Source organism: Delphinapterus leucas, chromosome 16, assembly GCF_059928025.1.
Source record: "Delphinapterus leucas isolate spDelLeu-1000000601 "Yukka" chromosome 16, BTC_Dleu_Yukka2, whole genome shotgun sequence".
Lineage (NCBI taxonomy): Eukaryota > Metazoa > Chordata > Mammalia > Artiodactyla > Monodontidae > Delphinapterus > Delphinapterus leucas.
The window spans coordinates 19,034,384-19,058,641 of NC_143144.1; the positions used below are offsets into that span (position 1 = coordinate 19,034,384).

Here is a 24,258-nt window from a genome sequence, read left to right on the forward strand (position 1 = left end):
TTGCCAGAGCAATTCTGAGAAAAAAGAACAAAGCTGGAGGGATAACCCTATCAGACTTTGGACTACACTAAAAAACTATAGTAATCAAAACAGCATGGTATCAGCACAAAAAAGACACATATTTCAATGGAACAGAATAGAGAGCCCAGAAATAAACCCACATACCTACGGTCAGTTAATCTTCGACAAAGGAGGCAAGAATATACAATAGAGAAAAGACAGTCTCTTCAACAAAGGGTGTTGGGAAATCTGTACAGCTACATGTAAAACAATGAAATTAGTGTATTCTCTCACACCATACACAAAAATAAACTCAAAATGGTTTAAAGATCTAAATCTAAGACACAACACCATAATACTCGTATAGAAGAACACACGTGAAACATTCTGTGACATAAATCATAGCAATATCTTCTTACATCAGTCTCCCAAGACAAAAGAAATAAAAGCAAAAATAAACAAATGGGACCTAATCAAACTTAAAAGTGTTTGCACAGCAAAGGAAACCATCAACAAAACAAAAAACAACCTACAGAATGGGAGAAAATATTTGCAAATGATGTGACTGATAAGATGTTACTATCCAAAATGTACAAGAAAGCTCATACAACTCAGTATCAAAAAAATCAAACAACTTAATCAGAAAATGGGCAGAAGACCTAAATAGACATTTTTCGAAAGAAGACATACAGATTGCTAACAGGTACATGAAAAGATGTTAAACACTGCTAATTATCAGAGAAATGCAGATCAAAACCACAATGAAGTATCACCTCACACTGGCCAGAATGACTATCATCAAAAAGTCTACCAATAATAAATGCAGGAGAGGATGTGCAGAAAAGGGAACCCTCCTACATTGTTGGTGGGAATGTAAATTGGTGGAGCCACTATGGCAAATCGTACGGAAGTCCCTTAAAAAAACTAAAAATAAAATTACTATGTAATTCAGCAATTCCACTCCTGGGTATAAATATGGGAAAAATGAAAACTGTAACTTGAAAAGATATATGCACTCCAATGTTCACAGCAGCACTACGTACAATAGCCAAAACATGGAAACAACCCAACTGCCCATCAACAAATGACTGAATTAAGAAAATTGGGTATATACACACAATAGAATATTAATCAGCCATAAAAAGGAATGAAATATTGCCATGTGTAGCAACATGGTGGACCTAAAGAACATTATGCTTAGTGCAATGTCACCCAAAGAAAAACAAATATTGTATGATATCACTTATATGTGGACTCTAAAAAATATATAAAAAACAGAAACAGACTCACAGACAGGGAAAACAAACTTATGATTACCAAAGGGGAGAGGGAGGGGGAGGGGGAGGACTAAATTAGGAGTATAGGATAAACAGATACAAACTGCTATACATAAAATAGATAAGCAAGAAGGATTTACTGTATAGCACAGGGAATTATACCCAACAGCTTGTAATAACCTACAATGAAATATAATTTTGAAACTAACACTATATTGTAAATCAACTATACTTCAATAAGAAAAAAAAAAGAAATAGGAAAAACAAGCAACCTCAATAAACCACTGAAATTTCAGGCTTTTAGAGGAAAAATGGGGGAGATGGGGGTGTTAAAGAGCATTAAAAATACTTAAGGAGTAGCCAAGTTAAACATAAATAAGAAGTTTGTTGTTTTTCCACAAATCACAAGAAGGATGGTACTACTTCCAGCTAGACATAAGCAAAGGAAGGGAATGAAATGCAATGATTTCACTTAAGGTGACAGTGAAATAAGAAAGCAATATTAATCTGTACAGTACAGACAAACAGAAATGTGGGCACATCACAGATAAAGTATCAGAATTTATCGATAAGATCTTAAAGATGTCTACTACTAATTAAAGCAGTGTTATTTAAACCAGTAAGAAAGTATAAGCAGACAATCATCCAAGCAATCACATTTGCCTTTGTAATACCTCATATGATTCAACTTACACTTTTTCTGTAAAAGTTTCTACTTTATTATTAAAATTAAAATGCATTTTCTGAGTATCCACCAAACAACAGTAGATGCAGCTTTCACACAGTTTGTACAGACTACCATTTAGTAACCCAGTGACCAACTAACTCTCAGAAAGAAAAAAACCACCAGATTTTTACCACTCTATTCCTAGATCTTTTGATTCCAGATATCTTCCTTGAAGACTGAGCCTTTAATTACTGTCCTTTACTACACTGTCTACAGCAGTCCCCCAAACAGTTACATGAACAATCAGGTTTAGTAAAGGCAAAATAAAAGGCACTATGATAAGTGCTTTACATAGTTTAATCCCTGTAATAACCCTTTTAGGTAATATATTCCCTCTTATATACATGAGAAAACCAAGAAAAGTCAAATCATTTTTCACAGAGACACACACACACACACAGGTAGTAATTATGAATAAGACCTTCCCCAAGTCACCTAACTCATCCAGATAGAAGGAAAAGTACCTACAGTCAGGAAGTACCTCGTTGGAAGAGCTGTGCCTGAGAGGCAGCATAACACGAAAAATGTGGATTCTGCAGTCACAGGACCTGGGTTCAAACACTAGTCATCACTTACAATATCTATGTGCAATTTCCTAAGCCTATATACTCCCCAGCTGCCACATTTGTAAAATGGTACTAACAGCAGTGATTAACTCAAGAAGTTTCTATGAGGATAAAATGTCAATACATGTAAACTGTTTAACATTAAGATAATGGCTGGTACAGAGCAAGGGCTATGTAAGTAGAAATATTACCACTATGAACCAATCATTCTTCCCTTCCTATTGGCTTAATTTTAAGTCCTTCCCTCAATCTTCTCATTTTGCATTCTCTCCTATCTCTATTCTTAAGTTTCACTTTTTAAAAGCTCTCTTTTCCGTTTTCCTGTTCCAAGCATCACCCTATTTTCAATAAAATCACATAGCAGCCAGCTGGTGACTCAAAAAGTTAACTCCAATATACGGTGATAGTGGAGAAAAATCTGACTTTTGCCCCTTTTGAATTACTACACTCAACTTTATTCTCATTACTGAATCTCTTCCAGTTCTTTGGCCTCAGTTATTTTATGGATTTAGTCACCTTCAATAAATCTCTGTTGTTCTGTTTCTCTCATTCCTCTTCTCACTGTTACACTGCTGGTGTTCTTGAAGCATGGGAGAGGTGAGCAAATAAATTTTACCCAATATTTTATACATTTAAGAATATGTATGCAGCACCTATTATTTGCTAAACACTATTCTGGGGCTATATATATATAACTAAGATGATACTCATACACAATGATAACTGGTGAGATCAACAACAAACAGTCATACTTGGTAAAATGATGCGGACAAGCAACCAAAACTACTGCCCCAAGATTCACGGAGGCTGATCTAGTACAAAGCTAGGTTTTCCCATTATCGGTTAAAAATCTGAATCAACGAGTTCAGAAATAAGAGTCCTAGATTGCCAGGGAGAAAAAAGTAAATAATGTTTGGACCGGCCATAAAAGTTCCTCCTAATTCAGTCCTCAAATTGGGCATATAACAATTGGATACGCCATTCTTAATAAAACTAGGATATACCAATTAACTTACAACACAGTTAATTACATTACATGCACATGCAAAATATAGACAGTTTTGGGTATGTATGTGTGTGTGGGTGTGTGTGTGTGTGTGTGTGTGTGTGTGTATTCTCCATACATATTTGTTCTTTTGGATTTTTACTTGACTCCAAAGGGCCATTAAATTTAAAATTTCTTAAAAAAAAAAAAAAGACTTGGTTCATTATATTCCCTGTAACTTCTAGTGACTCATTAGAATGTTAGGCATATGTTAGTGTGCATGAAATATTAGATGCTCTGTAGTTTAAAATATAACCAACTAGAAAATGAAGGGAAGGCTTTAAAGAAAAAGATGGCATAAAAATTTGTTAAGTATTTCTATTTCCATGCCAAACTTTTTCTTGTCCCCAAGGCAATATTCATATTATTCCCCTCTCTGGAATGTAGTCTCTTTATTCAATGACTCCCCTTTTTATAATCCAGCTCCTCCATGAAGCCTTTCTATCATAAAAAGTATAATAGTAGCACACTCTCATAATGCCCCATCTCTTTATTTCTATAGCACTTAACATCACCACATAATTAATCCTTAATTGTTGACTGGCTTTTTCCCTCCTGACATCAATTAGGTGGTATATTTTCCAAAATGACTTCTCCAACAATCCAATACTAAGTGGGTATCCTACAATTCAATTAGATTCTGACACTAACTATAGGGAGTTAGCATCAAACTCCATAGGTTGAAGGTTTCCATCACACAAGACTGCCATCACCTCAGTCACCAGTCAAATATATGAGTTACCAGTACTTCTGACTGACCAACTGTAAATCAGGGATTCCCATGACCCCCTTTATCCGGTTCACTAATTTCCTAGAACTACTCACAGAACTCTGGAAAGCCTACTTACAACTGGTTTATGGATACAACTGATGAACAGCCAGATGAAAGAGATGAATAGGGCAAGGTGAGTGGGAGACGGAGTTTTTTGTTTTTTTTTTTGCTGTACGCGGGCCTCTCACCGCCGTGGCCTCTCCCGTTGCAGAACACAGGCTCTGGACGCGCAGGCCCAGCGGCCAAGGCCCACGGGCCCAGCCGCTCCGCGGCACGTGGCATCCTCCCAGACCGGGGCACGAACCCGTGTCCCCTGCACCAGCAGGCGGACCCCCAACCACTGCGCCACCAGGGAAGCCCGAGACGGAGTTTTTCATACTTTCCCTGGGTGTATCACCTTCCCAGCGCTTTGATGTATTGGCCAACCCAGAAGATCTCCAAATTCCAGCTTAGGAGTTTTTAATGGAGGTTTCATTATAAAAGCATGATTGTGGCCATTGGTGATTACCTCAAACTTCAACCCCTCTCACCTCCCCAAAAGCTCGGGGTTGGGGCTGAAAGTTCCAAGCTTCTAATCAAAGCTTAGTCTTTTCAGTGACCAGCTTCCAACCTAAAGCTATCTAGGGATTTATGAGGAGTCACCTCATTAGAACAAAAGATGCTCCCATCACCTTTATCACTCAGGAAATTCCAAGGATTTTAGAAGCTCAGTGCCAGGAACCAGTGACATAAACCACATATATATTTCTTATTATACCACAACTGTATACTATAGTATAAATCAACAGTTGAATGTTAGTCATCCCCCTCCACTAGAAATATAAATTCCTTGAGAGTGGGTTTATTTAAATTTTCAATTAGCCTACAACGCTAACCACATAATAGATACTTGGTGTGTATTCATTCAATAAATTTACTGAGAGGCAATACCTAACAAAAATTGACACGGAGAGTGTTCTGATTTCATATTTGCATATTAGAAAGTTCTCTTTTACTGAACTTATTACGTTTTTCATTATAAAGTAATATAACTCCAAGAATAAGAGCTAAATTTCAGAAAATTCTAGGACATTTCATTGTATTTTAACTAAACAAATATTTTTTAAATCCCCATTAGCTGCTAAGCGATGTTCTAGGTGATGGGAAAATAGCAGTTACCAAAATAGGCAAAAACCCATTTCATGAAGCTTAATTCTAATGCAGAAAAATAAATAAAATGTTTAGTCAAATGAAATTACAGACAAGTCAAGTAGAGTAGGGTAGCAAACAGAAAATGTTAAAGGAAGAAGGGAGGGAGGGAGGGAGGGAGGAGGGAGGGAGGGAGGGAGGGAGGGAGGGAGGGAGGGAGTCAATTTTAGATAAGGTGGCCGGAAAAGACCACAATGAGCAAGCATACTGACACTGGAAGAGACCTACCTGGGGGAGCGAGTCATGTGGATATCCTGGGGAAGAGCATTCTGGGGAGAGAAACAAGTGCAAAGGCCACAAGGGAGGATAACACCTGGAATATTCAAGGAACAGCAAAGAGGCCAATAATGTGGCTGGAAAAGAATACATAAATCAGAGAGTAATAGATGATGAGGTCAAAGTGGCCTGATGAGGAACATAATGTAGAGCCTCTCGGGCCACTTAAGGCCTTCGGCTCTTAACTCTAAATCAGTGTGGTTGACTTTGGAAGCATTCGATTATGGGAGTGACATAATCTGACTACCTGCTGTAGGTACTTTTATGGATAAGAAGAAATAGAAAACAAGTTAGGCACCTATTTATTACTCATAACTAGTTAGAAATGGCTGGAAAATCTAGGCAAAAGATCATGATGGCCTGTACTAGATTGATGATAATGGAAGAGGTGAGACATACTGGAATTCCAGATGTATTCTGAAGGCAGCACCAAAAATATTCTGCAAATACTTTGGACATGGGATGCGAGAGTAAGCTGTCAAGGATGACTTCAAAGGAACTGAACTGGAAAGGTGGAGCTGCCATTCACTGGATGGTGAAAACACAGAGCAATGCAGGCTTAGGGGGATAGTAAGAGGAGCTCAGTTGTGGACATGTTACATTTGAGATGCCCATTAGGCACCCAAATGGAGACATGAAGGGAGTGCTTCAATATGAGTCTATGAGTGTGGGGTTTGGGGGAAAGGTCCAAACTAAGGATATAAATGTGGGAGTCATCAGCATATAGATGGTATATCTTCCAGGACAAAAGTTTAGATAGAAAAGAGGTCCAAGAACTGACCACTTAACAGGCAGTAGAAACAAGGAAAATTAGCACAGGAAACTTCAAAGGAGAGGCAAGAGAGGTAGGAGAAAAATCAGGTGAGCATATTATCCTAGAAGCAAAGTGAACAAAATATTTAATGGAAGAGAGGGTGATTAGCCATATTAAATACTGCCGATAGGTCAAAGTAAGATGAGGAGTGAGAAGTGAGAAATGACATTTGATTTAGAAAGGAACAGGTCATTTGTGACTTCGATCACAGCAGTTTCCCTAGAGTAACAGGGCAAAAGGCTGGTAGAGTGGATTCAAGAGGTAACAGAAGTCAAGAAACTGAGAATAATACCAAACAACTTATATGTCAAAGATACAACAAAGACTATACTTTCTTTACAAAGGAGAGATTCCAATTTCCTTCTAATTACCGTGAAATTTCTTCATTTGCAACAAAGTTTTTCTGTTATTGCTATATTTGTGTTTTGGTTATTTGTAAGGAATTGGTATAACTCTAGGAACAAAATATAAGCATTTTATAAATAAACACAAGATACAATCAACTTTTTTTTTGATACAATCAACTTTTAAATAAAAATCTTCCCAATAGACTCAACAAAAATAGGGTACGCTAAGTGTTAATAGTCACATTGTTAAGAAGCAAGTTTCTCACGCTTGACCTTTTTGAGTGCCTCCCACAGAGCACAGCACATCACAAAAACGCTCAAAGGTTTATAGCTTCCCTGACCTCAACTCAGTTCTTCCTCATGTTCCCACATTACTTCTAAAAAGCTTCTCAAAAAAAAAAAAGCTTCTTAGAAACCTCCTCTTTTTCACCAGAAAACAGCCTATAGTATCTAGAAGACTGTAGAACAGAGGAAGAAAAAATAAATAAATATAATTTTAAAAGGTACAAAATAGTACTGGATTTAGATTACACCACCCCCCTTTTTTCCTGTAATCAAAATCAACGTTATTTCCGACCTCTTTCATTTCCTTTGTACTACTAGGTGAGCAGTCGAATTTCATTGAGCCTGTACATTTTCCTTCTAACTCTAACATGAATCATAATATTCCACATTACTTAAAAGGACAGAAATAATAAAGGTAATAGCTTATGCTCTGAAGAGATTAAATCTTACTTTCTATGGCTCTGTGCCATTAATATTATACCTAAAAAGAATCAGCAGTATAAGTACACTATCTATAACTCTAAGTACGGGAGAAGGTGGAAGGGAAAAAAAACTAATCTAAAAAAAACTTACTGTTTTATTACAATAGAAAAAAAGATCATTTTCATTTAGAAGATGAGATACTAAGATCAAAGAGTTCAAGATTTTTAAGTATGTCCATTGATTGTTAATTTTGCCAGAGTCACAACTGCTTTAAAAAACAAAACAGGGCTTCCCTGGTGGCGCAGTGGTTGGGAGTCCGCCTGCCGATGCAGGGAACACGGGTTCGTGCCCCGGTCAGGGAGGATCCCACATGCCGTGGAGCGGCTGGACCCGTGAGCCATGGCCGCTGAGCCTGTGCATCCGGAGCCTGTGCTCCGCAACGGGAGAGGCCACAACGGTGAGAGGCCCGCGAACCACAAAACAAAAAAAAAACAGTGCTTTCCCTGGTGGCACAGTGGTTAAGGATCGGCCTGCCAATGCAGGGGACACGGGTTCCATCCCTAGTCCGGGAAAATCCCACAATGCCACGGAGCAACTAAGACCGTGCACCACAACTACTGAGCCTGCACTCTAGAGCCCACAAGCCACAACTACTGAGCCCACATACCACAACTACTGAAGCCCACATGCCTAGAGCCTGTGCTCCGCAATAAGAGAAGCCACCGCAATAAGCCCGTGTACTACAAAAAAGAGTAGCCCCCGCTCGCCACAACCAGAGAAAGTCCATGCACAGCAACAAAGAACCAATGCGGACAAAAATTAATTAATTAATTAAAAAAAAAAAAAAAAACTTCCTCAGAACAAAGTTTAAGTAAAAGTTTTGCCAAAACCTGGATTATTTTTTCCTCTATGTAAAAAATAATAAAAAAGAAAGACTAGACAAAAAATTGGTACCAAATGCACCTGTTATCCCTTCAACCCTTTCTGCATTTTTGGAATTTAGTAAAACTGAACATTTTCCTCACACGTTTTAAAATTTCACAGGTAAGTGACTCAGTCAAGAATCCAGAAAGTACAGCCATTTGTTGTTTAAAATAGATAACTTTGATTTACTATTTCCTGAGCTATACCAAGGTTCAAAATATCAAAAGCTGAAGAAAGCACATTAAAAAAATGACAGTGCACATAAGGTCAGTTTCCTATTCTCCAAATTTTAACCTTCACTACAGTACCTTTCTTGAGAAGTAAAAATAGAACAGTTCTCTAAAAGGTTAACACAGGTGAGAAATCAATTGAGAGTGGAGTCTATTGCAGAAGAGATAAAAAAGAACACTTTAGGGGCTTCCCTGGTGGCTCAGTGGTTGAGAGTCCGCCTGCCGATGCAGGGGACGCGGGTTCATGCCCTGGTCCAGGAGGATCCCGCGTGCCGCGGACCGGCTGGGCCCGTGGGCCGTGGCTGCTGGGCCTGCGCGTCCGGAGACTGTGCTCCGCAGCAGGAGAGGCCACAGCAGTGAGAGGCCCGCGTACCGCCAAAAAAAAAAAGAACACTTTAGACGGGGTGTGTGTATATATATATATACACACACACCGTTTTTAGTGGATTATAATTTTATGTCATAAATATAGCATTTTGAAACAGTAGTGTTTTAAAAGAATTGATACCTTAGGGAAGTAATTTAAATACACTTTAAAAATTAAGAATTCTGATATGTACTCTTTTGTATAGTAATTGCCACCAAAATATTTCTATCTGTATTTGTGAATACGTAATTTGTTACAATTTTATCTGAAGATAAACTGCTACATACTTAACCTAAAAGTAAAGGTCTATAAAATAAACTTTATATTTCCACTGATTACAATTATAAAATGAAAGACAGGTTAAAGAAATAACATCTTCAACAGCCTTCTGAGAATTTAAGCAAAAGATTTAAGACACTAGTAACATTATCATTTCACTTTTTCTTTATGACACTAACCTTTACTGTAACTTTGTTAAGCACATTAGTGAAAAAAACTAGAAAACAATTACATGAGCTAAAAATATACACAGGGAAAAGAATAGGAACATTACTTTTAGTCCAAAAATCATGTTTGGGGAAAGAAATCAGTGACTTATAAAGGTGGGTATTAATGATTCAGGGTATGTCCACACGCATTTAAAAATCAAAATATAGGGCTTCCCTGGTGGCGCAGTGGTTGAGAGTCCACCTGCCGATGCAGGGGACGCAGGTTCGTGCCCCGGCCCGGGAGGATCCCACATGCCGTGGAGCGGCTGGGCCCGTGAGCCATGGCCGCTGAGCCTGCGCGTCCAGAGCCTGTGTTCCGCAACGGGAGAGGCCACAACAGTGAGAGGCCCGCGTACCACAAAAAAAAAAAAAAAATCAAAATATAAAGTGTCTAAGAATAAACCTAAAAAAACCACATGACCTAAATGAGGAAAATAACTGTAGAACTTAAAAAAAAAAAAAACTTTAATAGCTGGAGGAATATTCCATGCTATTTGCAATTCAGACTCAGTGGAAAGGTGTTCTTTCTTCCTGAATTTGTCTATAAAAACGTACACAATTCCAAGCAAAATTATACTAGAATATATGTGTGAGAAGGGGAGAAAATGAAAGGAGTTACAAAATTTTTTTAAATTAAATACACTAAAAATAGTAATATACATAACCAAGCAGGATTTACTCCTGGAATGCAAAGATGGTTCAACATACAAAAATCAATCAATGTAATATACCATATTAAAAGAATGAAAGAGAGAAAAAAAAAAGAATGAAAGGGGGGAAAAATGATCATCTCAATTGATGCAGAAAAAGCATGTGACAAAATTCTACACCATTTCATGATATAAAGTGCACAACAAACTAGGAATACAAAGAACTACCTCAACATAATAAAGGCCATATATGAAAATTCCACAGTTAACATCATATTCAACAGTAAAAAACTACAAACGTTTTAAGATTAACAAAACAAAGATGCTTGCTCTTGCCGTGCCTATTTAATATGGTGTTGGAAGTTCTAAATAGAAAATTAGACAAGAAACTGAAAAGACATCCACATGGGAAAGAATATCTATTTGCAGATATGATCTTATATGCAGAAAATTCTAAACATTTCACACACCCAGGGGAAAATAACTGTTAGAAAAAAATTCAGCAGTTGCAGTATACAAAATCAACACATGAAAATCAGTTGCATTTCTATACACTAACAATAAGCAACCTAAAAGGAAATTAAGAAAATTCCATTTACAATAGCATTAAAAATATTTAATACTTAGGAATTAACATAACCAGGGAGGCAAAATACTTCTACACTGAAAACAACAAAATGTTGCTGAAAAAAATTAAAAACACAAAAAATGGAAAGAAATCTTGTATTCATAGATTAGAAAACTTAATATTGTTAATAATATTAATTCTACTCAAAGAGAGCTACAGATTCAATATAACCTCTATCAAAATCCCAATGCCAGGGCTTCCCTGGTGGCGCAGTGGTTGAGAGTCTGCCTGCCGATGCAGGAGACGCAGGTTCGTGCCCTGGTCCGGGAGGATCCCACATGCCGCGGAGCGGCTGGGCCTGTGAGCCATGGCCGCTGAGCCTGCGCGTCCGGAGCCTGTGCTCCGCAACGGGAGAGGCCACAACAGTGAGAGGCCCGCGTACCGCAAAAAAAAAAAAAAAATCCCAATGCCAGGGCTTCCCTGGTGGAACAGTGGTTAAGAATCCGCCTGCCAATGCAGGAGACACGGGTTCGAGCTCTGGTCCGGGAAGATCTCACATGCCGCGGAGCAACTAAGCCCATGCGCCACAACTACTGAGCCTGTGCTCTAGAGCCTTTGAGCCACAGCTACTGAAGCCCCTGCACCTAGAGCCTGTGCTCCGCAACGAGAAGCCACCTCAATGAGAAGCCTGCGCACCGCAATGAAGAGTAGCCCCCCGCTCGCTGCAACTAGAGAAAGCCCACATGCAGCAACAAAAACCCAATGCAGCCAAAAATAAAATACATAAATAATTATAAAAAGAAAAAGGCCAAACTACGAGCAAGCTATTTATATATTTTTAAAATAAGGTCAATAAATACATGAGACTCAGAAACACATAAACAGGAATTAAAGCAAGGTACCTTTTTTGGGGGGCAAATTAGGCAAAAATTATGACTGACAATATCCAATAGTGTTGAGACTCATGTGGGAAAACGGTGCTTCCATAAACTGCAGCTGTAAACAGGTACAATCTGTATGGAAATTAGTCTGCTGTTTCAGCGACCAAAATTAAAGGCCCTTCATTCTACCTTCAAAAATATAGTTATGGCTCTACATATTCAGATTCAAAGGGCCAACTGTACTATGCCATTTTAAGAAAGGGACTTGAGCACCCTTGGATTTTGGTATCTGAGGGGGCCCTGAAACCAAGCTCCCATGGATACCTAGGGACAACCGTATTCATAAAATTGGGAAATGACACAAGTACTAGGATATTCATTTCAGCCAACCACTCTAGACATACCACAAATTTCTCAATCTGATATTACAATTTGGCCCTAATTTTCACATTATTTTTCTTATTATTATTCCAATATGAACCCTCTCTGAAGCCAAGTGGTTTGCTTTTCCTCATGCCATTCTTTCTACCAAAACCATTTTATACCTCTTCTAATATTATTATTGGGTTGGCCATAATGTTTTTCAGTTTCCTCGTTAAGATGGCTCTAGTAGCGCTTAGGTGTCTTTAACTTCATTCAAAACAATTTTGTAGAATGTACCATGACAGCTGTCATATCAGCGTGAATTTAAAAAAATCAAAACTGGTGAATTTTTTTTTTAACATCTTTCTTGGAGTATAATTGCTTTACAATGGTGTGTTAGTTTCTGCTTTATAACAAAGTGAATCAGCTATACATATACATATACCCCCATATCTCTTCCCTCTTGCGTCTCCCTCCCTCCCACCCTCCCTATCCCACCCCTCTAGGTGGTCACAAAGCACCGAGCTGATCTCCCTGTGCTATGCGGCTGCTTCCCACTAGCTACCTATTTTACATTTGGTAGTGTATATATGTCCATGCCACTCTCTCACTTTGTAAATTGGTGAATTTTTGTATAGCCATTTTAATACTGAAGATGGAAGAAAACAGCAGCATTTTTGGCATATTATGCTTTATTATTTCAAGAAAGATAAAAACGCAACTGAAACGCAAAAAAAGATTTGTGCAGTGTATGGAGAAGGTGCTGTGACTGATCGAACGTGTCAAAAGCGGTTTGCGAAGTTTCGTGCTGGAGATTTCTCACTGGACAATGCTCCACGGGCGGGTAGACCAGTTGAAGTTGATAGCGATCAAATCGAGACATTAACTGAGAACAATCAACGAGAACAATCAAGGTTATACCATGTGGGAGACAGCCAACATACTCAAAATATCCCAATCAAGCACTGAAAATCATTTGCACCAGCTTGACTATGTTAATTGCTTTGATGTTTGGGTTCCACGTAAGTTAAGCGAAAAAAAACCTTCTTGACTGTATATCTGCACGCAATTCTCTACTGAAACACAACAAAAACGTACTGTTTTTAAAACAAACTGTGACCAGCGATGAAAAGTGGATAACTGTACGATAATGGGGAATGGAAGAGACTGTGGGGCAAGCAAAATGAACCACCAGCAACCAAACCAAAGGCCAGTCTTCATCCAAAGAAGGTGAATGTTACGTATATGGTGGGATTGGAAGGGAGTTCTCTATTATGAGCTCCTTTCGGAAAACCAAACGATTATTTCCAGCAAGTACTGCTCCCAATTAGACCAACTGAAAGCAGCACTCAACGAAAAGCGTACAGAATTAGTCAACAGAAAACACATAATCCTTCATCAGGGTAATACAAGACCGTATGTTTCTCTGATGACCAGGCAAAAACTGTTACAGTTTGGCTGGGAAGTTCTGAGTCATCCGCCGTATTCACCGGACATTGTACCTTCGGATTTCCATTTATTTCCGTCTTTACAAAATTCTCTTAATGGAAAAAATTTCAATTCCCTGGAAGACTGGAAAAGGCACCTGGACCAGTTCTTTGCTCAAAAAGATTAAAAAGTTTTGGTAAGATGAAAATTATGAAGTTGTCTGAAAAATGGCAGAAGGTAGTGGAACAAAATGGTGAATACGTTGTTCAATAAATTTCTTGCTGAAAATGAAAAATGTGTCTTCTATTTTTACTTTAAAACCGAAGGAACTTTCTGGCCAACCCAATATATTATGCCAGTCACTCTTCAGGGCCCAAAATATCCTGTTTCCTCAACGAATGCATCCTTCAAATCTGTATCACTCACTTCTATGAATCCATAGAGATATTACTGCTTATCATTCATTAAGCACTTAAAATTCGTAACTGTACCTGACAACATCTTACATTTGATTAAGGCTGCACACCTTACAAAACACATGTCTTAAACGGTACCAGTCATTAGAAGGTGCTCAAATATTTTTTGAATAAAAGTATTTCAGTATTTATTTATGTTAAATACCTACTCATATTGAATGACGGTGTATTTATTAAATATACTACCTCATTCACACAACTGCCTTGTGAGATGGCCAAAGCCAAGTACTTATTATTCTAAATATTCTATTACTGTTATTTTACTGCTAGTTCTATCAGCTATTTAACTTCGCACTATGGTTATACATCTATTTTCTCTAATAGTGCTATCAATTCCAGCTTTATGTATTTTAAGTCATGTCACAGATACTTAGAAAACTGAAATTATATCTTCTTGCTGAATAAATTCTTACCGTGGTAAACAAAGCCTCTTTATTCCAAATAACGCTTCTTTTCTTAAACACTGTCTTTAGCATAGCCATGTCAACTATCTTTAATTAGTATTTGCATGGAAGTTTTTTCCCCATCTTTTTACAACCACCTGTAAGTATTCTTATGTTTTAGATAGATTTGTTATAAACAGCAAATAAGCGTGGGTTGTTTTTTTTTTTCGCTGCGTTGGGTCTTCATTGCTGCGCGTGGGCTTTCTCTAGTTGCAGCAAACAGGGACTACTCCGTTGCAGTGTGCAGCCTTCTCACTGCGGTGGCTTCTCTTGTTGCGGAGCACAGGCCATACGCACACAGGCTTCAGGAGTTGCGGCACGTGGGCTCAGTAGTTGTGGCTCGAGGGCTCTAGAGTGCAGGCTCAGTAGTTGTGGTGCATGGGCTCAGTTGCTCCGCAGCATGTGGGATCCTCCCAGACCAGGGATCGAACCTGTGTCCTCTGCAGTGGCAGGCAGATTCCTATCCACTGTGCTACCAGGGAAGTCCCAGTAAGTGTGTTTTGTGGGTTCTCTCCTCCCAGTTTTATAACCTTCCTTTTAATAGAAACGTTTAGTCAATTACATTTAATGTAATTACTGATATATCTGGGTTTAAATTAAATCTCTTATTTTGTGCTTTCTGTTTGTCTCGCCTTTGTTATGTTTGTCTCTCTTCCTGCCTTCTTTTATTTTTATCATTCCATTTTTTTCCCCTTCTACTAGTCTGTATGATAAGTTGCCTGTTCTTTTAAAGCTTAATCTAGAATAGTGGCATCCAGTAGATCTTTCTGCAATGACAGAAATTTTCTTATTTGTGCTGTCTAAAACCATAGTCACTAGCTAGATGTAGCAACTGAGAACCTGAAATTGGCTACAGTGAATGAGGAACTGATATTCAATTTTAATCAATTTAACTTGCCACAATATTCAACAGCACAGCTCTAGTTCTAGAATTTCCCACATCCTGGATCTAGTTGACTGCATCCTCATGGTGGTGTTTAACATGCTCCTCTACCCTCATATGTCCTGCAAATTAGTGGTTGAATGTAGAAGCTTGATTATACTCAAGTTCAATAATTTTTAGTACAAATACTTCATTGGTTTTATTTTTAGTACAAATATTTCATTGGTGTACTTCCTACAATATATTGCCAGTAGATTCATAATGTGTGGTTTTCTTTTAGTGATGCTCAGGTTGATCACATATGAGTGGGAGGAATGAAACCATGTACACTTGCTCCTATCTTTTTTTTTTTTTTTTTTGCGGTACGCAGGCCTCGCACTGCTGTGGCCTCTCCCGTTGCGGAGCACAGGCTCCAGACGCGCAGGCTCAGCGGCCATGGCTCATGGGCCCAGCCGCTCCGCGGCATGTGGGATCCTCCCGGACCAGGGCACGAACCCGTGTCCCCTGCATCAGCAGGCGGACTCTCAACCACTGCGCCACCAGGGAAGCCCACATTCTCTATTTTAAATTAATGGCATCAAAATACGTGCCAGGATATATCTATGACTGGTCAAAAGGGAAAAAACAAAACTTCCTTTATTTAATTTTACACAGAAACATACACTTCACACCATTTACTGGGTGGCTGTCTACTTTTAAAACCAGCTAGTGGTTACAACTGCACAAGTTACGTTCCACCACAGCTACAGTTTACATACTTATTTTCCTGTACATAAGTCTTTAGGACCAATCACAATATAAATTCAAGGGCGGGGGGGGGTGGTGGCGGCGGAACCTGTATGTACTCTAATCAGACATAAAAGTTTTTCTACCTACCAGCTAAACCAATTTTCCCTATGGTTAACTTATCCAGGTCATATTGAGCAATGAAATAAAATACATTCATTCATTCATTCAACACTGTGTGCCTAGACCAGAAATTAGTATTAGCAATATTACAACACCACGATATACATTTTAGACTTACCTAAAGAATTATCCTAACAAAACTTAAAGAATCAAATACCACCAACTCAATATGAAACTTAAATGAAGAGACAGGTAAGCAGAAAAACACAGTTTTAATATTTAAGATACTTACATTTAGGACATATAAGATTTGCAAAGTAACTTTAATCTACAGGTAGTACACAGTTTAGAACAGCTTAAAATCTATATTACAAAGTTAGCTACTCCTCACTGAGCACTAGAAAATTCCCCCAAATACAAACAAATTTACATGTTTGGTCTATGAAACACAATACTATGATTTTTTTGTTCCTTTTGGGTACTGAAAGAACCTGGTAACATTTTTTTTAAGTTTTTTTTTTTTTTTTTTTTTTGATGTGGGCCTCTCACTGTTGTGGCCTCTCCCATTGCGGAGCACAGGCTCCGGACACGTAGGCTCAGCAGCCATGGCTCACAGGCCCAGCCGCTCCGCGGCATGTGGGATCTTCCCGGACCGGGGCACGAACCCGCCTCCCCTGCATCGGCAGGCGGACTCTCAACCACTGCGCCACCAGGGAAGCCCGACGTGGGCCACTTTTAAGTCTTTATTGAATTTGTTACAACATTGACTCCATTCCATGTTCTTGGTCCTTTGGCCATGAGGCATGTGGGATCCCAGCTCCCCAACCAGGGATTGAATCTGCACCCCCTGTATTGGAAGGCCAAGTCCCAACCACTGGGCCAACAGGGAAGTCCTAAAACCTGGTACTTTTTTTTTTTAATTGTAGAATGCTTTTTATTAGACAGAGAGTAATTTTCAAGTTAAAAAATAGGTAACAATAATTGCCATACTTTTCATTTCTCTACAAGAAACTTTCAATCTGCGTTTTTGACAAGGGACTATTAGATAACTATTTTCAAGTAACTTCACATTGATTCATTGTACTTCAAATAAAACATTTGCTGAGAACACTGTTCTTGTGAAAGAGATTTAAAATTATATCACTCATAAAGCAACTTGGTATGAGCATTCAGAAACTGTGTGCATTTGCTCCTTTCTATCCAATAATGAGTCCCCAAAGAACTCAAGATGTTATCGAATTTAGTATTAATGGTAGCCAGGAGTAAAGTTTTATAAGCGCTACAGAAAAATGTTCCATGATTATATGTAAACTGCTTTTTTTCAATGTACACAAAATATCTTCATATTTCTCTACTGACATTTAAAAAGAGTTAGCTTCTTTCATCAAGAAACAGAAGTTTTTATTTGTGTGTGTGTTGCCTTTGTTGTTGTATCTGTGTTCTTCTTTTATGTTGCAATCAAGATGTAATTCAGTTCTTAGCATCCCTTCCTGAATTTTTGAATACTTCAGTTAATATTTTCCTTCCTTTATTATAACTTTACTTCTTCCCTGACTGTGTATTTGTTTCAAGCAATATATTAATATAAAGGAGATTGACTCAAAAGGATTCTTGTGTAAAAACAGAAATGATGGAAATATTATTCTACAGGGAAAAAGAATAACTGACCCAAGATCCAGAGATCCCAAGTGTGAATCTGTTAAGTGTCCATTCTCAGGAGCTCCAGAGCAGTTTCTATTTCATTTGAAACAGGACTGGGTCCTTGGTATGAAGATCTATCAGGTATAATGTACTTCAACTTCTCATTCACTCAGCAAATATCTAACCTCTTATGCAACACAGCACAAAGTCGAGTACAAAATTCTGGGAATTTTATTCTCAAGAAGCAGACTCAAACACAAACAGCACACTCTTAGATTTTAATCTGGAAGACTAAAGTCCAAGATAAAAGAAAAAAAGAGGAGTGTGGAAAAGTGGAAACTTTTGTGGGAAAGGAAAATAGATGACTGCATCCAAAATGAGGAATCCCAGTGGGGAGGTCTCTAACCAGATTAAAAATGATTTTCAATGACATTGCAAAATGTCACGGTAACCTGGAATGTTTTATGAAAACCTGATACATTTTTTAAAAATACTAACACTTTGGATAGGATTAGCGTGAAACAATGATGCAATCACATTAAGCTTCAAGGGAAGGTAGGTGGGTAAGTGACTGAATGGATGAATAAATAAATAAGTAAATAAATAAAGGGCTGTTAAGTTGTGCAAGGGAAGTAAAATGAGCAAAGAGTAAATCAATTTTTGCTCTATAATTAGCATGACAATATTATTCAAGGTTGAATATTATGCAACCATACTTGTCTCAACTGTCAGCTTTCCTTCCATAATACTATCAATCTTCTAGAAAGTTCCTCAAAAAGTAGGGCAGTAATAAACATTCAACATGTATAACAACTGAAGAACCTTTCTAAACAATGGAGCTACAAAAAAGAAAACATGCTGAGGGCTCACAATGTATTTTATGTATTTCAATTTAATCAACAACTTGGTCCTCCTGAATTAAAAGGGTTCAGATAAAGTCTTTTGTTGGTTAATGTAATTCCAAGATATCCCGGAAGATTTTTCAAGCCATTTTTTAAAAGTCACCAACAAAATAGGTGAAATTATACAAGCACAGCTGAGTACAACTTCTACAAATTAAGCTCATTTACTTAAGAGATCACAGTGATATCGCTAAAACTCACAGCAGGAAAAAGTACAATAATTTTAGCCTTAATTTATTTGTATCAAATCATGGTCATATTGTAAAAGAATATTTTTGCTACCATGGTGTGGTGGGCAGAATAATGCCACCTCAAAGATGCTCATGTCCTAATACATGAAACCTGTACTATGTTAAACTCTATGCCAAAGGAGAATTAGGGTTCAGATGATATTAAGGTTGTTAATTAGAAGATGGGGAGATTATCCTGGATTATCTGTGTGGGCCCAATATGATCACAAGGGCACTTAAAAGTGTAAGGGGAAGGAGGAGAGTCAAGAGGGAGATGTGACTAGAGAAAAACAGAGACAAACTGCTGGTTTTTAAGGAGGAAGAGGACCACGAGCCAATGAATGTGGGCTGCTTCTAAAAGTGAGACCTAGAGCCTCCAGTAAAGAACACAATTCTAATCGCACCTTGATTTTAGCCCATGGAGACCCAGAAGTTAGACTTATCATCTCCAGAACCATTATAATAATCAATTCGTATTGTTTAAACCACTAAGGTTGTGATAATTAGTTAACAGTAGTATAGGAAATTAATGCATGTGGAAATTCCTCATACATAAGACCAAAAATAAGAATAACTAACTTTTGAGACCAAGCATCCCCTAAACTACTTACAAGTTCTGATAATTATCCTTCCAAATCATGTGCCATAAATACATACATATCTGAGATTCCTAATGAACTTGCAGTTTTAAAATTACATATATTTGTAACCAAAAAAAAAAAAAAAATACACAAAAGTAATTGATCAAGCTCCTTTGGGGGGCTTCCCTAGTGGTGCAGTGGTTAAGAATCTGCCTGCCAATGCAGGGGACACGGGTTCGAGCCCTGGCCCGGGAAGATCCCACATGCCGCGGAGCAACTAAGCCCGTGCGCCACAACTACTGAGCCTGAGCTCTAGAGCCTGCGAACCGCAACTACTGAGCCCACGTGCCACAACTACTGAAGCCTGCGCTCCTAGAACCCATGCTCCACAACAAGAGAAGCCAAGACAATGAGAAGCCCGCGCACCGCAACAAAGAGTAGCCCCGGCTCACCAGAACTACAGAAAGCCCACGAGCAGCAACAAAGACCCAACACAGCCAAAAATAAATAAATAAATTAATTAATAATTTTTTTTTAAAAAGCGCTCCTTTGGGCTTGATTTATTCTGCAGTAACAAAAGTCTACAACGCGAATTGCATTTTGGTGATGCTAAACTGTCCCAAGTTTAACTTAGAAAATATGAATGCAAAAAAAGAAATATAAGAAAGTTTGGAAGTAACGCTAAATCTGTAGGTTCCAGGCTAAAAAACTCAGATTACACTGTAACAACATAAATTTTTTAAATTAAGACTGTTACAGGAAAACTGTCAAAGGTTCACATAGTTATAGTTCAAAACACATTTTTGAGGTAAAATTTACATATAGGAAATGCACAGATATTAAGTGCACAATACAATGAGTTTTGACATATGTATGCACCCGTGTAATCAACAATCAAGATGCAAAACGTTTCCATCATCTGAGGAAATTCCTTCCTGTTCTTTCCAGTTGATTCCCTCCATCCACGTATACTTTTCATTTTTAAATGCCCAATTTATCATCTTGCCTTTTCAAACATGGTATGTGTAAACTCCCCTCCTCATATCATTTAAATTCCCATACAAAAAAATTTTTAATATATTTAACTTCGATAACTTGACTGTCGCCAATGACATTCGTAATTTAACACTATACTTCCCAATTTTCATGTATCTACTAAAACAAAACACAAAATTTTTAGGAAAACACAAAATATCATTCTATGTTTGTTTTGAAACAATTAAAAAATGCTGACCCAAGGGCTTCCCTGGTGGCGCAGTGGTTGAGAGTCCGCCTGCCGATGCAGGGGACACGGGTTCGTGACCCGGTCCGGGAAGATCCCACATGCCGCGGAGCGGCTGGGCCCGTGAGCCATGGCCGCTGAGCCTGCGAGTCCAGAGCCTGTGCTCCGCAACAGGAGAAGCCACAACAGTCAGAGGCCCACGTACCGGGGGGAAAAAAAAAAAGCTGACCCACAATCTATCTTCCACATAAAGCCAAGACAATTACATATCAGAGTAAAAGGAGGAAAAATAAAATAAGCACATGCTTTGTACACAAACATTGAATTGCCACAATTTGTAGAACCATTAAGAAATGTCTGGATTTTTTTTTAAGGAAGATTCTCTTTTTCTTCTTTTCAACGAGAATAACCAACCAAAATCTCCAAAATTACTTCTATTCTGCAAACATATTTTGCAGTATCAAGTTGACATTAACACACTCCACAAGAAACCATATCACTGACTACGTTCATGAAACCAGAGTTAACAAAAACACGCAAAAACTCCAACAAAAGTATTAAGATACATATGTACACGTAAATTCGGAACTGTAAACCTGCATATAAACAAAAAGAAGAAAGTTCCCAAATTTTAAATATCCACTGAAAAATTAAATACCCCACAGTATTACCAATAAATTTCATGGATTATGTATTCATAGATCAACCTTTCAAAGCCTAGTCAGTGTCTTGCCTCTCCTTGGCTCCTTAACTCCAACATGTCCCCCAGTGAAAACGTTATTGGAACACTAACAGCATATCCTGTCTCAGAATCTTGCACACTCCTACACTAGTGAAAGAAAACACTGGCAGTGTCACAAGTAAGGAAAAGCAAGCAAAGAAAAAGACACTTTAAGGTTCTGCAGAATCTTAAACGTTTTAACTTACAATATTTCTTGCTTCATTTAAAATCATATAAAACCCAGGAATGGATGACTTTAACGCACTATTCCCTTCTAACAAAAAAAACACACTATGGAAAAAACAAACGGAAGAAAAGAAGGGAGAGAGGGAGGGAGATAATTTCCATGGCCCTCCAAACCAAAAGTTTTCATTTTCATCGTTTCCTGTTAGAAATCCAAGCATCTACTGTAGGAAAAGGTTGAATCAGGGCCCCCGCCACTGCCAGGGCCTTTGCCTCGAAAACACACAAGAATCCCAGGGCAGACTGGAAAACCAGAGCTCTGTCTCTTTCCTTTTCTCCCTCCCCTTCAGCAACCTTACGGGATAAGTTTTCAGTCTCCAACGCCTGCACTGTTAAGACTTTGGCACAGAGAAGCAGGTGAAGCTGGGCCCCTACCGCCACGAGCGAGGGGTCCGCCCCCACCCCCACCCGCCCACGCAGCACCCGGCTGGCAACCCCGCCTTTCCGTAAGGTCTCCGCGGCCGCATCCCTCCCGGATAGCGGGCCAAAGGGCCCGGGCGGGCGCCGGGGAGTCCCGAGGGGGTCACCGCCCCCGCAGGGGAAGTTCCTCGCGGGGAGGAGGCGATCCTGGCAGGGCACGTGGGCAAACCGGCCCAGAGCGCAGGAGAGGGGCGTGACCGCCAGTTGGCCTGGCTAAGCCAGGTGCCAGAGGTAACCCCACAAGGTGCGGCTGCGAGACCAGGGGTGGGGCTGCGGCCGCGGACGAGAGACTGAGGGGAGTTCGCTCTCTTACCGCCAAGTCGGGATTGCGGCTGTCCCTATGTGACACCGCTCGGATAACCCCCGCTCGCCAGCCCCGGCAGCAGCGGCCGCTCTCCCCGCGCTTCGGCTGCGCCTCTTCGCCGACCGCCAAGCACAGGAACCGTTTCCCCACCAGCTCCGGCCGCGTCTCCACCGCCATAGCCGTCGCTGCCGAAGTGGCCGCTGCCTCCTCAGCTGCCAGGAAATCACCGAAACCCCGCTCCTACCGGCCGCCCATGCCGAGGACAGCTGACCTAGGGAAGGCGGCGGCCCCGCAAGCGAGCGCAGGCTCGGGGGCGCACTGGACGCTCTGCCCAGAAGGGCACAGCGACCTCGGTCTCTCACAATCCTCAGCGCTCCCCTGGTCTCCCCGACTTGCAGCCTCTGGCTGCAGTTCCACAAATAAAAGAAAGAAACGGACAGAAATTTCCACACGGCCGTCTCAGGCCCCGAGGCAGCGCCGGCCGCTACCGCCACCGCGCCGCGGCCAGTACTACTCCGCCTCCCCATCCACTAGCGTGATTGAAGGAGCGCCGCGCGTCTCCTTCCGCCGGCGCGGGCTGGGGGAGGGAGCCGCGGGAGAGGGTCGGAGGAACCACCGCAGACGGAAAGTAGTGCCCGACGCTGCAGCAGCGTATGCGGGACCAGCCAGGATAAAAAAACAGAGTGGGGCGGAAGAAAGGAGTGCAGTCCTTCAGAAACGTAGTGTTTGACGTCCACCTCTCTACTCGTCGCTCCCTGAGAAGTGGGGGAGTTGGGGGTGAGGTGAAAGTGAAGTGTGCTGGTTCCACTCTGGGTCACAAAACAAACTCAAGGTTAAAAGCCGCATCTCCAGAGTGATGTTTTTCAGAACACATGGCGCCTGCAGTCTGAGTTAGCCGCAATATTGCCTGAATTAACAGTCCCGTAGTCCCAGCTGCAAAGCAGAGCAACACTTTCAAATGAAAACTAAGCCCACAGAACTCGGTCACGACAGAAACACAGTCCACGACTTTAAATGAAAATGAAGATAACACTGTCATCCTTTCATTCTTCCTGTTTTGGGGAGATACTCATTATGGGTTTGAGCTATTCAGAGATTTACACCTCGATACTGCTTTATTGTAAGAAAGCCAAACATCCGGTTGAGGGCTTTTTGTCAACATTCTTAAAATTCACAGTCTCTGCACCAATTTGAGTACTTTTAGTACTAGTACATACGCCAAACTCACTGATCAGATAATAAAAACAGGGAAAGGCTCCGGGTTCAGTTGTTAGAAAATACCGTGGAAAGAAAAGGATTTTAGCCAATCATAGTTCAGGAAAATAAATTATGTTTTCTTCCCGTCCAATCATAACAGGACTTTGTAACCCATACACGTACAGATCTCCAACTTAGAACAATTACTCCTTCTTTGATCTAACCCTTCAATTCTTCTAGATCAAACCTCTATAGATGTCGGTGAGAAGTTCGATTTCAGGCATACATTATAGTGTTTTTTAAAAAGTAGTTTTCAAAATCCCAGTTGTGGGTTTTTTTCACGGCCACTACTGATTACATAAACTCCCAAAATTCTTCTAGTCCAATAAAAATTTTTTCTAAATTTCGGTTTCTTAAAGATTTTTCTAAGCCTCCACAAAAAAAAAGTTACCTTTTTAAAAGGAATTTACACTAGAAATTTGAATATTTAAAATAAACATAAGGCTGTTATCTGCTTTCTTACAACA

The 24,258-nt window shown here is 39.7% G+C and overlaps 1 protein-coding gene across 9 annotated transcripts in view; it reads right to left on the reverse strand.

Moving 5' to 3' along the window:
• JMJD1C (jumonji domain containing 1C) overlaps positions 1-24,258 on the reverse strand; it is a 314,148-nt gene that overhangs the window by 231,210 nt on the left and 58,680 nt on the right. For 3 of the 9 annotated variants that reach the window (XM_089897537.1, XM_089897539.1, XM_089897540.1), the window contains exon 1: positions 22,544-22,761. The exons of 2 other annotated variants lie outside the window; for them this stretch is intronic. In XM_089897537.1, coding sequence (XP_089753663.1) covers positions 22,544-22,711 — 168 coding nt within the window. In that variant the 5' untranslated portion in view covers positions 22,712-22,761. Of the gene's footprint in view, positions 1-22,543; positions 22,766-24,258 lie in introns of those variants that run through there. 4 more of the 9 variants (XM_089897538.1, XM_089897541.1, XM_022560592.3 and 1 more) reach the window with 3 other exon arrangements.